The sequence below is a fragment of the Heterocephalus glaber genome, unplaced genomic scaffold (genome assembly GCF_053883595.1).
Source record: "Heterocephalus glaber isolate CG9 unplaced genomic scaffold, H.glaber_assembly_v1.0 deba00001463, whole genome shotgun sequence".
NCBI lineage: Eukaryota > Metazoa > Chordata > Mammalia > Rodentia > Bathyergidae > Heterocephalus > Heterocephalus glaber.
The window spans coordinates 2,871,178-2,886,135 of NW_028258310.1; the positions used below are offsets into that span (position 1 = coordinate 2,871,178).

General features: G+C 43.9%; 1 protein-coding gene across 5 annotated transcripts in view; it reads right to left on the reverse strand.

Annotated features, from left to right (window-relative positions):
* The window catches only part of Znf608 (zinc finger protein 608), a 112,743-nt gene that overhangs the window by 3,407 nt on the left and 94,378 nt on the right, over nucleotides 1-14,958 (reverse strand). For all 5 annotated transcript variants that reach the window (XM_004854468.4, XM_004854470.4, XM_004854467.4 and 2 more), the window contains 5 exons: nucleotides 8,414-8,501; nucleotides 5,477-7,931; nucleotides 3,361-3,778; nucleotides 2,634-2,806; nucleotides 315-468 (listed from right to left, as the gene is read on the reverse strand). In XM_004854468.4, the coding sequence (XP_004854525.1) occupies nucleotides 315-468; nucleotides 2,634-2,806; nucleotides 3,361-3,778; nucleotides 5,477-7,931; nucleotides 8,414-8,501 (3,288 nt within the window). The remainder of the gene's footprint in view (nucleotides 1-314; nucleotides 469-2,633; nucleotides 2,807-3,360; nucleotides 3,779-5,476; nucleotides 7,932-8,413; nucleotides 8,502-14,958) is intronic.

Below are 14,958 nucleotides of genomic sequence, written 5' to 3' on the forward strand. Positions count from 1 at the left end.
ATATTTGATCTTCTGATTGTTATATTCAGGGCCCCAGACCCCACCACCACTCTCAGTGGTGAGATAACAGTAAGCGCCTGATAATATCAGCCAGTGACAATTATTAAATGGGAGCCATTTCCTGTCTCAAGAGAATACAAAGATGTGGGAATAGCTTTGGAAATAGTAAGAAATAAGTGATAAAAATCTTCCCCTTCCCAAGCTGATGTTAATTCAAAGTTCAGTATAGTATTTTTAAAATCATGTCAGGTAGTTTTAGCAACAGTTTCCCAGAGGAAAATGGAAATAGAAACAATGAGCACTGAGCTGCTGACCTTGAAAAGGGTCATACTGGCCAGGGATCAGAGGGTAACCCATGCCAACATGGGTGTGGTGGTGCGTATGCAGGTGTCTCTGGCCAAAGGGGGAGTGGCGATCCCGTTCCCGCTCGGCCTCCCGTTCCCGCTCGGCTGTCGCCTTTTCCACGGGCTGCAATCAAAAAGAAAAATATCCCCTACTTAATTCTCTGAAATACAATGAGTAGGAGTACTAAACCACCTTTGTCCCTTCAGCAATATGTGTAAATGATTAAAAAGTAGATCATACTCAGAATTCTGTTTTAGTTGGCGATAATTTCAAAAGACATGCATTAGTTTCCACTGGAATTAAACCAAAAATAATTGCCTCACCCAAACTGAACCAAGTAGAACAAGGCTTCTCCTCACAGTCATTCATAATTGCAGGTTTAGAATCTACCATTTTCTCACAAACATAGGGGTCAAGGAAAAGAAGTAGTTTTGAAGATTGTATTCAGGTCAATTTTTCTAGTTACACTTTTATTTGTATTTTGTGAGAGAACCTCTCATAACTTTAAGCATATCTGTATCCAATTTGTTCCAATGAAAATATACTCCCCAGTTTCATATGTCAATGTCCATAGTGCAGTCTGCCCTCCATACTCATGAGTTCCATCTCTGTAATTCAACCAACCTGGGATCAAAAATACTGCAATAATTTGATGTGCTAAATACATACAGATTTTTGTCATTATTTCCTAAGTATACAGTAGAAAAACTATTTACATAACATTTATACTATATTAAATATCTGAGATAATTTAGAGATACTTTAAAGTACTGTATAAAGGAAGATGCGAGTAAATTATATACAAATACCATGCTATTTTATATAAAGGGCTTGAATGCCTGGCTTTTGGCATCCTCTGGAACCAATTCCCTGCACACATCAAGGGAGGACTGCACAGGAAACCATTATGCTGTGTCCACATCTGGAATCCTCCGATTTCTGAATGCTCCCAAGCCATACTTTCGTTAAGGAATGTATGTTTCCTATACATTTCTACCTTGTAGAACCTAATCACCTTTTCACTACAGTTCTCTTTTCCACCTGGATTTTAAAAAATCTATTTATCAGAAAGAGGACTCACAGATAATGACTCTTCAGCCGCCTTTCTAGTTTTTCTACTGAGTGGACCTATTTTCACTGCAGGTAGCAGATTCTAAACTTCTCTTTTCTGATCAACAACCATGACATCCTTTGTTTGGTGTTTTTGTAAACAGTCACTAGGACCAGCTAGAGACCTGCCTTTTGGAGGGAGAGCCTTTCACAAAGTCACACATTTGCATGACTTCCTCAGAGTTACAGGGACACAAAGAGTCAAGGCCAGAATACAGCAGAGGTGGCCCTCCCTCCTTAGCCACATGACTGGCACACGAGCCTCCCACTGTGCACCACTCCAATCATGTCTGAACAAAATTAACACTTCTTCTAAATTATGGGTCCTCTGCATACCTCGTGATGAGCATCCAGGAACGGGCAGTGACCACATGAATACCACTGATCCACAGAGGAGCGTAAAACTCATGTCCACAGAAGCCAGGCTCACAACAAAGACGAGTGGTGCAAGATGGGCAGGTTTTATTTTATATGTGCTCCATGGATGGGAGGCCAGACACACCAGCCAGAGGGGTCTACTTCTTCAACAATTTGCTGCCAAGTGAATTTTCGACCAGATTTCCTGTTGTCTTTTTTCTTTTTGCTTTCTGAGACAGGGTCTCACTATGCAATCCAGGCAGGCATTGAATTCACCATGAAGCCCAAGGTGGCTACAACCCTATAATACTCCTGCCTCAGTCTCCCAAGTGCTAGGATTACAGATGGGCATCACCATGCCTCACTTTTAACTGTCTTCAAGGAAAAAGGATATCTGTATGAGAAAATCCTGATTGAGAGTTGTTCCCCAAAAAAGTTTTTTTAAAAGTTCCACAGTTGCCCAATAGGTCGACAGCTTATGCCTGACTGCTACTTAATTTTTCAGTGTTTAATCAACAGTACTTTGCACCAAAAGTTGGTTCCTTTTAATTTAAATTCCCACGTGACATGCATCTTCCTGGTTAGCATACCATATAAATAAGGCATACCATATTTTTCAACAGAGAAGTTCACTACCACCACACACACTTTAACAACTGTCTCTCATTTGTAAAAGCATCTTATTTTTCAACAGTTTATTCTTTATGTATTAAGGATAAAACAGCATCCTGAAATCACAGCTGGATTCCAAGATTGTTCTATAGCTGTCTCCTTTTCTCCCTAAAACACTTCCTTTTAAATAGCAACAAAAGGAAACTTACAGCAGGAGACTTGCTGCGGTACTGGTTGGCATGCTGCTGGAGCAAGTCCAGTGCTTTAGATTCAGTGGTTGTCTTCGTGGTGATGCTGGGGCTGGTATTGACTTTCTCTGCCTCGTCTCTCCCTGACATCTTCCCGTAAACAGGATAATGAAATCCTGGAGAGAGATAGGCCCCTGCAGATAAACAACAAATGCCACATCAAATTATGGGCTATATCTTTTAAAAAGTCATTTGGATTACATGAATTTGTGGTAAGAGTCAAGCATCTTAAAATAAGGGGTACATTAAAAATGGGTTATATCATTGTTATACTGTATCTAGTCTCCAACTTTCTTCTCCAGTTAATTCATCCTGACGAACGAAGGTTATAAACAGAACTGAGCTTACAGCCACTTCACACATTACGTGTCTGCTTAAGTGAAAGGAATAGTAACTATAATGATTATGACAGTAAGTGCTTAGAATATTTTCACAGGCAATAAAGTATCTGTCAGTCTAACATCTACAGTAGACCATCAGAGACTATGGAAACTACAGCTAAGGACTCTTGACATTTCATTTCCAAAAATCTTCTATCAAATCAGTTTCATTTTTGGGACTTTAACCAGCATAAAAACAAGCAAAACAAATGTCATTCTTGAGGCTTCTAATTTATCTTGAGTTTTTAATAGCTAATATTTGAAGACCACCTCTTCCCTCCCATAGAATCAGAACCCGCAACACGTACCCGGGTAACTGTGCATTAGGACGGGAGAGACAGCCCGGTATGCAGGGTGGCTGGGGTCATACATCTGTGGATAAGGATAAGCATGCAAGTACTGTATGTATGACTGATGCTGACTCATGGGTGAGGACACCGCCACTCTGGTCCCCCGAGAGTCCTTCCAATTCACAGGAGTCTTTCGGTCATCATTCTTCAGTTTGTTCTCCTCCACTGACTGTGAGTCAGGACGCTTGGCCTCTTTGGGTTCTTCTTTAATGCTTGTTAATGACACAGGAAGGCTGGACACACCACTCTCTTTATTAGGAGTTTTTCTTGGACTATCTTCTTTCAATTTCTTCTCTCTATCAAGTTCTTCTGACTTTTGCTGATCCAGATATTTGGGCTGGTACACATAATGATGCCATGTCCTTGAATCTGGATCCTGATTTAAAAATACATATATTTGTTTTAAAATTTCAATTTTTAAGGAAACCCATTAGTCATCACGACAGCACTATTACTATTACTCTGCATACAAAGTTAGCATCTATTTATGTGTTAGGCACTGTGGTATTACACCTTCTCTCATAAAGTAATAATGTCTGGGGTTACTATTGATTCCTTATACAAAAGACAAAGACAAATCTTTCATAAGTTCATGCAATATCAAGGTAAGGTCACCCTGCTGCCCACTTGAGAAGCCCAGCTTTCAGCTGTTGGAATTCAAAGCTGGGCCCTTAATGTCACTTCTGAATGTTAAATAACATCCTCAGACATATTTAATCCAACCCTCATTTTCCTTTTAATATCTCACATAGGTAAAAAGGATTTTAAAAACTCCAGCGCAAGCTAATAATAGCAAATTTAAGCAATTACTAAAGCTATAAACATCACGTAGAAGGAAAAACTCTTGGTTTCCTAATACATTTTCTTCATTTACTGCAGCTGAGGCTTAATATACTGGCTTACTTCTCGTTATGTGTTAACATCTTAATCAAAGCAAAATTTCAAATTCATAGCACACATTATGGCTTCTCTATTAGAAAACAAAGCCATCTATGAATGTCCAAAACTGTGTTGTTCAAATGCAGTCCTATCAAGCAACAGCCTGACGTGGGCCTCTGGTAGAGGGGAAACTGAGAATCCCAAATGGCCTTTGTGGCACCCACTCCACTGCTAGTGTAAATCCTCCAGGAATTCAGGTTCTGAGTGGACGTTCAAAATTGGGATTCAGCCCCAACTTTGGGCAGAAATGTCATGGAGAAAGGGCTGCTGCTCTGACTCACAGGGACCCTCTAAGTGGGGGTGTAGGGTGGGGGCGGCAGTGTTAGGCAGTATCGGAGTGACTGTTCTGGAGGCTGCAGTGAATCATGATGTCTGAACCATGAAAGAAAGTGCTACCACTCTTGTGGTTTCCTGGTGACGGGTTCTCAGGTGTTCCCAAGATGGTTGCTCTGGAACAACTGCTGAGGCCCCTCTCCTCACAAATGCTCAGCATTGAGCTCTGCACTAGGCACTTAACACAGGGTGTAGAACAGGAATGGAGGCACCTCACACCCCAGGTGACTCTGGGCCCCCTTAGCGGCTTAGCCAGACCCTGTCTCAAAATTTTGAAAAGGGCTGGGGATGTAGCTCAGTGTGAAGGCCCTGGGTTCAACACCCAGTACCACAAAAAAAAAAAAAAAGGAAAAGAAAAAAGTAGGAAATATCAATTTAGGTGCTCAGTTATAATATTCCTAGACGATGCTAATAGAAATTTATTTAGCGATCAAACTCAATCTCAGAGCTTGGAAGGAATTTCATGTCCCTGTAGTGGAATGCCCTCACCTCAGGCTCAGTGAAAAATTAAGGGACAGACTTAGAGCCACAGAATTAAATATAGTGATCACATGGAACACAGGTCTACAAAGCACATGTCTGGAACTCTTTCTACTACAGAACATAGTAAGAAAATAGCATGCCATGTACATTTTACAGCTACACAACAACTCCTGAGACTCTTTTAAGATATTTTTCAAGAGAAAAAACAAAAGCCCTGCTGTTGATTTCTCCTGTGAAAGAAGTCTAACCAGATCAACCCCAGACATGTACACATCTCAGACTGCTCTCTCTCTGTCGGGGCCACGATCCACAATCTTACTTGTTTAAATCTCGAGGTTGGGTCTACACCTGTCTGCTTCATAGAGTCCATGACAGACTTCATTTCTACAGCCTCCTTAATAAGCTGGTGGTTTTCCATCTGCTTAGCTTTGAAGCTGTCGGCCTGAAGCTGCTGCTGGTGATTGGAGAGAAGCTGTGATTTACCTGTCTCCTCAGTTTTATTAGGCACTGACGGCCCTAGTTTAGAATGGTTTTTGTTAGGCTCCGGAGCAGAGGGAGCTTTTGAGACTGTGGCTGATGGCGCGCTTTTCTGCTTACTGTCCTCCTTGCCCAGCTCTTTCAGGGGAAGCTCAGTCTTCCTCTCACAGTCTCCTCTTCCAGCCTGGGCCATTTTCTGCTCTGCCAGCCTCTGGTCCTCATAGTACTTCTCATACTGCTGTCTGTAGGCAGGGCTGGTGGCCATCAGAGACTTCTGATCCATGTAGAGCCCGTAGGCGTACTGGCCGTAATAGAGTGACTGGGCCAGGGCAGGGTGCCTCTGTGTGATCACCGACTGGTGTTGTGGTTGCAGGGATGCAGAACTATGGTCCACTTTCTTAGACTCTAACTGCTCTGCCTTGTCTTTTTTCTCTGCATCTTCCTCAGACTCCTTCTTGATCTTCATGGCCTGTGAGCTCCCACAATTCCCAGCCACAGGGCCACCGACCTGGCCGGGGTGTATGTAACTTGGGGAATAATAAGGGTCATAGCTGTGGTAATAGGGGGAAGGGGACTCCTTCAGTTGAGACGATGGTGCCATAGTGGAGGAGTGCCCTTTCACAATACCATCCTTGCTAGAAATGATATCTGATGGGGAACTGGCCTTTGACCTCATACCCTCTGACCTGCTGTCAGATCCACCATCGTCAGCAGCATCGGAAATGTCTGAATAGGCTGGGCTGCTGGTCTTGGCTGCTGAGCTCTCGGCGCCATTCTGGGTCAGCACATGCAACGGGCCCATGGGTGCCTGCCCGTTCACCAGGGTGCTGCACTCCATCCTCGAGGCACTGCCTATGGACGGGCTGGGGGCGTTGTCTGTGAATGTGTAGACCTTGTCGGCCTCAGCTTTGATACTGGCCATGCGGCTCTCCTGAGACTCTGACAGTCCGTTAGCGAGTCCTTCATTCTTGCTGAGATGCTCCTTTAAAAAATGCCCAGATAAATCTTTGCCAGTCCCTTTGGCATCCTCCAGTTTCCCTAGCTTTGCATCCATTTTCGGGCTTCCCGTGTCTTTCCCTTCTTTGTCCTTTAGCTTGCGCTTTTCCTTTTTCTTCTTGTCTTTGAGTGACACCAGAGCTGGGTTCACGGTGATGGGCTCTCCCATGATTGTGGGCTTTGGTTGGATAGGCTTTAGCGGAGGGCTCTTTGGTGTGGCCTGGACAACAGTGGTCGTAAGGGAGGGCAGGCCAGGTATCGTCCCAGTGGTGGTGGTTGTGAAGGCAGCAGTAGGGATAGCAATGAGCTGCGGGGGCGTGGGCGCTGGGGCAGGGGCAATGGGGCGGGCACTTTTCAGTTTGGAAAGGTTTTTGTCCATTTTACAGTTGTTCGCTTTTCTGCCCTTTTCTTTGTCTCCAAGATTTTTCTTGTCAACCAGCCCTTCTGCTTCCAGTTTGGGCATTTCAGCAGTCAGAGTGCTGTCTGCTGCTGAGCAGCTGTCTGAGGTGGCCGTCATGTTGGAGATGACTGGAAGGTTGTTCAGTTCATTGTTAAGGCCCTTCTTTTTGCCAGAGTTCTTCCCAGCTTTGGAACCCATAAGAGACCCTGGGCCATTGCTCATCAGCTCTCTCTTTCCTTTGGGAGTCCCAGGGGGGTTCCCGGCACCAGGGGATGTGGGTGCCTTTGCCTGGTCATAAGCAGACACACTTGTGCTTGGCTCGCTGCTTTCAAGCGCCACATTACTCAAGGCTTCCTCACAGTCTGAGATCTTGTCTTCACTGTCAGGCTCGAACTCCAGCTTGTTTTCTGGATCCAAGTGTGCATGAGCCTGGTGGTACCTCAGGCCATTAATGTGCTTGTACTTTTTGTTGCAGTTTGGGTGGGGACAATCGATTAACACTGGAGAAGAGCAGCCTTGGTCCAAAAAAGGAGTCTCTGGTTTCCCCTGAGGGGTGGTGGGAGTGCTTCTAGAATTTGTGCGGACACGTTTCCCAGGCTTATTGTCCTCAGAGCTGGAGTTCAGGTCCAGTTCCATGGGAGGCTTGTTTTTCCTCTTATTGGTGGAGGAAGGACTGGCTTTGATGTCTTCCGCAGCACAATTCGGGGGTGTTCTTCGCCCGCTGGCGTTGAGGCTGCCCCGCCTCCCTTTTCCATTGGCCCCTCCTCTGTTCTTGCTCGGCAGCCCTCTGGACTCCGTGAAGGTTGCCTCGGAGCCAGGGGCTGTGGCAGCAGACCTTGCTCTCTTCCCTCTGCCCCGGCCACCTCTCATTTCCAGGTCACTTGTCGGTGACTCACAAAACCTAAGGAAGCAAGGAACAGATGTCAAAATGAGCATCTCCAAGAGTCAGATGGAATCACGAGGTGCATAACGCAGGGAAAAGGAGTCAATACTTTGGTAGCTTGAGGAAAAACATTTTATTTTTCCACTGACAAGTTCAACACCTGCAAAAGAACAGGCCACCAATGGCTTATATTCTGCCTCAGAAAATAAAAGAAAAACAGCTCAGATAGCTGGCTTCCAATTCAGTTCAAATTCCCATTTTGAGAAGAGAAGAAAACAAAGGAGAGAGAGAACGGATGGGGGGGGGGGAGCAGAGATCTCCTGACAGAAGAGAAAGCCGGCATTTGACTTTATCGTGTTCAATCCTGAATTGCTCATTTCTCTTTTGCCTGGTTTCAATTACAAGCAGACTTTTATGTATTATTAATCTGTTCTCTAGTTTCCTTGCAGAGGGAGCACAGGGGAGGAGGAGAAGGAGAGAAATGAAAGGCCTGGGCATACCTGGGAGGGGCCCAGTCATGCTTGGTGCAGTCCAGCAGTGTCCCTACGTAAGTCTTGTTCCTCCACGTGACATTGACAACCAGGACCCCTGCAGGGAGAAAAGGATGAAAGGGGACCACACTTAACACCGATTACTTTATTTCTGCTTCACTTATTTTATTACTTTTATCAGTAAAATTCTATTCTCATTTGCTTTCAAAAGCTGTGGTTTGCAGTCTTCCTCTTTCTGGTTTCAGTGACCTCAAGTTAAAACCCACAGGAAATGATGTGTGTGTGTGACTTGGTGCGCATACGCACGTGGTACAAAAGGGCAAGACTGTGTGTGAGAGTGTAATCACGATACTGCTGACAGAAGGAAATGGTTTTTGCCATGTCCTGCTGTAAAACGGCAACACTCACCTCTTAATTTTTCTATTATTACACATAATTGCTTTCGTTTGGCAAGCAGCCAACATAAACTCAGCGCCAGTTACCAGTGCTTAAACCAGAAGGTGACTGAAAAGAATTGGTTTTGTTTCCAATTCAACAATATAAAATAATGATGACTTTTATTAAGAAAAAAATTATGCGGGTGCATAAAAATAAGCACAGAGGAGAAAATGGAGACTAAGATTCCAGAGCTGACAATCAGCTATGCTTTCTCCTTCTTAATCCTCTCCTCCTTGACTCTGTGAGACAATAATCAGCCTGGGTTCGGTGTCTGTTTCACTGTTTGGTCTTGTTTCATGTTAAGGGCTCCTAAAATAGCCCTCTTAAGAAAATAAATGTGCACAATAGATTTGCTATTGGGGTTATCTTTAGAATCAACTTTGGTAAGCATTTGCCACAGAGGATTAGAAAAGAAATCTCAAAACCAACACACTTGTTTCCTGCAAGCTTTCTGCTTTCCCCCACTGCTTTGCAGACAGACAATTTAATTTAGCACTGCATCTGTGAATTACTAAACCTAAGTGCACTTAGTATACCAAATGGCACAGAGAAACAAAATATAACACCCTCTGTATTTCGCTGGAGGACAAGTGCCACTTTTTAAAAATCATTTCTTTAAAGCATGATTTTAAAAGACCTAGATTTTGAGACATATATAAAATATTAGGGCAAACAAATGAAATACTTATGTGAACCTTTGTTTCCTTTTCTGCAACTTCCCTCCCTTCTGTTCTTTCTTGGAAACACCAGATGATAGGGCTCAAAGTCTGTTTCTAGCTGGTTTGTTCACTTGTGCTACCACTGCCATTCTGAATTTTACAGAAAGCCTGGGGCTGAGCTCCTTTATGGTAAGGGAAACCTCACAAGGTAAGACTCATTTCCTTTAGAACCTTCAAACATCAGGTAAAATATTTCAATGGCTGGGACTTTAGTGAAGAAGGAAGATTTTCTTTCACGAGTCTCCAAAGGGGGTTTTAAAATAGTTTTCCATATGGTCTGTGTTGTTATTACTTACGTGACAGCTGAATTTACTCACTGTAAATTCAGCTTATTGTAGCAATAGTCTAGCAAGGGAAGAAAAGGCAGGATGAAGCAATGCAAGCGTTTCCTCACATCGTGGCTGAGTCCTTTGTAATTCCCTCAGGATTTTTTTTTGCCCCGAATAAGAAATTTATATTGCAACAAGAATCAGTGGTAATTAGGCATTTGGTCAAAATTTGCACAAGACAACAATTGGAGGAAAGGGGGGGAGGGGAAGACTGAGCTGGTTTTCTCATCATCTGCTCTCTGGGGCACTGTGTGTGGTGTCAAAGACCTTTGCAGCTGCTTAAAATTCTTTAGCATGTCAGCTATATTTGCAGTGCGGGAATATATCTGTATTGCCAGAAGGTTACTGCATTTTAGCTTTAGATGCAATGGGCTGAATCACTGCGTTCCAGAGTCCCTGATGTAGCACAAATGTATAATTAAAATTGCTTGAAAGGAAACATGAAAGAAACAACAAACCCTCCATTCTTGCAGTAATAAAATTAAAAACAGGAAAAGTCTGCACAGACACTTAACATTTGTCTGCAGTGAAAGGCTTTTGTTATTGCTTTTCCCCTAAGGGTTTCGTGTTTCCAGCAAAGGCTGGCCGCTGATTGGCCGGCGCCGGGTGCAAGGCCCGCGTCTGATTGGCAGGATAGAGGGAGGGGCGGGGCGAGCGGGTGGCGGGGCTGCTGCGCCCGGGCCTCGGTCCCGCGGCTCCGGCGCCAAGACAGCGCGGCCGGCTGCTAGCGCCGGGTCGGGAAGGCCTGGGATCCGGGCCCCGGGTGGGTCCTGAGGCCCGGGATCCGAGAGGCTCGGGCATGGCTGCACCGCAGGCGCCGCTCCCCCGAGGCTGCACAGGCCAACTGCTCGTCTAAGCACATGGGAAGTGGTTACTGTCGTGTGTACTCGCCTGGAGTAAGATTCCGGAAAGAAGAGCCCATTTCCAGCCTTAGAGGGCCTCAAAGTCACCCGTCTTTCTAGAAGCACTCGGTATTTAGCATGCTCCAGACAAACGCTCCTCTCGCAGGGAGATTTTGGAGTCTCCCCAAGGGTGTTGATGGGAGGCTTGGGCTTGTGTGTATCTTCCTTTCCGTGTGTAGGCGAGTCACAATGCCAAGGAGAATTTAGATCTGCCCAGAACCCGCGTGCCAGTGTGCACACCTGCGTGTCTACACCATCAAAGCCGCACTCCGGGTCGGAGTGAAAGCTTAAGGAATGTTCCTCGTGTAAACTGCAGGGCTGTTTCTCTGTCAGGTCTGTGTTTAGACAACATCCCATTATGAAGGGCCAACTATAAAGGTGGTGTTTTAGCTCTGAAACACGAAAATGGCTTATTTCGCAGAAACCTCAAATGGTGAACATTCTGTAACCCATGGCCGTGTAAAGCAAGCTATCCTGACTTAAAGGCATACATGCTCAAGATGAAAACCATTTCTCTCAAAGTACAAATCTGAATTGTATAGATTTGGTCAAAGAATTATATTTCTTAAAGAAATTAGAAATAAATGGGTATTTACTCCCAAAAGGTTTAATACAGTATTTTCTTTCAAGGCACATTCATTCTTCCAAACATCTAGCCTATGAGCTAGGTGCTGGGGAGGACTCTGTAGAAGTGCTTTTCATCTATATTTTCATATCATCTGAGTAAGGTGATTATCCTCCCTTTGCAGCATGGAATGGGCATGATCTTTCTCGAAGAGCTAATGGCTATCCTATAACATTTTATACTTGAAAAATACCTGAGCCTTATTACTGGTGAAGGAGGAGTACAGCAGAGACACAGGTGGAATAATATGAGTTTGCTCACTGCACATGGCTTTCTCCTTTGTACTGGTGACAGTTTGTCTCAGACACTGGTGCAGCATCTAAGCACTGCTCCCAAAGGCATAGTATCTACAGGACACTTACTAGGAATGCAGCATTTATTATATAATGTAAGCCACTCATCTCTACAGGCCCAAACCCTTAGACTTCGTAAGGATTCCAGTGCTCTATTTCCCAGGGCAACGGGCCCATCAAGCACTTACTGTGTCCTTGGAGTATTAGATAGCTATTTGGTGCTTCTGAACCATGCCCGTTTTGGCTAGAACTCTGACCAATCCCTGTATTTCAAGAGTGTAATCTTAGAACCAACACAGGCATACATGTCGTCCAAAAGTGGAAGTGTGGTTTTGCATATTGCCCACGTTAACAGAGCAGGCCCTTTATCCCATCACATTAAAAGAGACCCTGAGTACAATGATACTGGTGTTGGCCCTCAGGTCCTGCTCAGAGGGTAGCCTTAGAATGCAACCATCATGGGCACGTGAAAGCAGAGGCAACCAAATGGACTTATACTGGGTATCTGAATTAGCAATATGGAAGTTCCAGAAATTTGGTACCCAGAGAAGACTGAAGATCTTAAGGTAACAAAGAGGCAACGAGAACGGTGATGGGCCAAAGCCTCAAGGATTCAAGAGCTATGAGCTGAGGAAGCCAAATGCTGGTACAAAGCCCCCAACACTTTTATTTGTGTGGCCCCCTTTCTTCCTGGCCATTTTATTGATAAAGGATTTCAGCAGCATCCACCCAAGACTGCCTAGTTATTTCCCAGCCATTTTGTAAAGAGTTGTTCCTTGTGTTAAACTAAAATCTGTCTTTGAATATCCTGGTCCTGTTCTGGGGCTTCTGATATCCTGCAGAAGCAGTTCACCTATTCTCCACCCTTCAATCAAGCAAGAAAAAAGCCATGCTAGCATTCGCTTACTTCCAGGTCTTGCTCTCCTTTTGCCCTCCACCCTAGACGAGTATTTTCAGCTGTTCTTCGTGGTATGATTTTAACTTCCTTGCATGAAACCTTAAATAAGATTCCTTAGTCCAAATCCACATGGAAAGCTGAAGTTCATAATAAATTAGGACCAGAGACAAATTCCAATGTTTTCTTGTATGTGACTTCTCTCACTAGTCACACACATGTTGTGCACATCACCCCAAATGGCTGTTCTCTCCTGCATGCCCAGTTGGATTCCAAGCACAGTTCTCCCACCAAAGAATGCTCACAAGAACCCACACCTCCCTCTTATTTCTAAGTCTGAAGCTGGACTTTCTTAGCTTTCCTACTGGTGGCCTCTGAGTGAAGGCCTGTGGGCCTTGCCCATGAACTGCCCCTGTATGTTCTAGTATCTTTCCCTTTCTGGCTCACTTTGATGCAAATGACTACATCGGCCTTAAAGGCCATAAACTGAAAGTGGGAAGGTTCCTTTACCTGGGACTCTGAATAATGAGGAGATCTTCCCCTCACCAGGAATATCCAGCTCAATTTATTAGGTGAGCAACAAAATCTCTCATCATGTTTGAAGATGCTTAAGACTATTTCTCCTCCATTAATACCTGGTCCTTTACCATTTCACTCCATTCCTGTAAACAGTGAGCCTGTCTCCTCCAACTAGAGGACAATCTTTAAATATGGGCAGAGTGTGTACCCCACACCCATTAAGAGCGCAGTTCCTAGCTCACATGGAGAGTTCACTGAACACATAGGAAATAACCGGAATCTAGTCCGAATCCTCCTCAGTGGCTTCCACGCACTATTATCATATTTTTTCAATAAGTGTAATCTCTCACTAGCTTATAGGCGATTCATTTTCTGTGGGGAGATTTTACCTCAAAGATGTTATAAATGTGGCTTATGAATTATTATTTCTGGTATTTGTGAAGCTGTTTCCTCAAGAACTGGGCAAATGCCTGATTTCCCAGTGGATCACCATAACTCTGTTTATATTACACTTTAAAGACTGTCTTAGAGTCTTTAAAGTGCCCCATCCCTGGGACAGGACACAAGTCTGCCAAGCATTGCAAACGCTGAGTCTGGAATGTGACAGAAGTGTTTTTGAACTCTTACTCGGACTACCACATCTGGATGGACTTGACATGCACTCAGGCAGAAAACAGAAACCTCATTCTAATAACAGCAACTTGTAACCCATTTGTGCCATAATCCTTCTTTTCAAACTCTGCCCGTTTCTTTCCTTTCATACATTCTGTCTGCCGAAATGGAAGTGATAGTAAGAATGCCACAAAATGCTGTTTTCATGAGTATAGGATCAAGTTTATGTACTTCAGGTATCATATCACCTTATATTTTTATACAATGTGACTACTGCACAAGGTATGATTTGATTTATCAAGTCATTCCTTTGTTCAAAACTCCCTCTGCTAATTTTTTGTTGTTTTTGTTCTGTTGTATTCAATCCTCGAGCTTTTCTTGAAGCTGAATCTGACAGAGTACCTTTATTCACTGTTTTATAGCTTCAGCCTTCAAACAGATCCTTTTTCAAAGGACAAAGCTGAATTTGTAATTATCTGGTCAATTTTAAATGTACAACTAAGGTTGCCCATAAAATATCTGCCAGCCAAAAAGCAGAGGCACAGTCCTATCACCTAAACCAAGCACATATGGAGCACTAGATAGGAAAAGTGTGTGCTGTCACATGACTGTAAAGCTCAGTGTTTTTAGAGCTCTACTACTGGGCAGAACGTTTCAGGAGTCACTTTAACCACATCCTGTAATCACACCTTCTGGAACACAGTGCTGCGATTAGTCACCCTGAACATTGGGTTTTATCTGGACAAACTGTGTGGCGGTGGAGCTTGGGAGATAGGGCAGTACCAACAGAAGGAAATGTAATGAAACACTTCGTGCCCTACTGTGCCACCACCCCAGCCATAAACCACGGAGACACACTGCTCTGGTGTTAATATACTACTTTATGAAAGCACAGTGTGCCTAAAGATGAAAGGACCAGGGCTAAAAATTGTTGGTGTGGATAGAATGTCTCTGTTGGTGGCAGAAATCTATTAGCATCACTCCATCTGTGTTAATTAGAACCTCTCAGGCTGCAGTTCAGCATTCTCATTAGGGCTGGGTGTGGTTTTCCAGACACTGGGAACAGGGTTCATCTATGGAAGATGTGTAGTTGTGATTCTTTGCCAGAGGTTAATCTGAACACAGAGACATTCTTTTAGATTCATCCAAATACCATCCATAAATAACAAGGAAAAAAATGAAATATTAACCAATACCAAAAAACAATGGCAAAATGCTATTC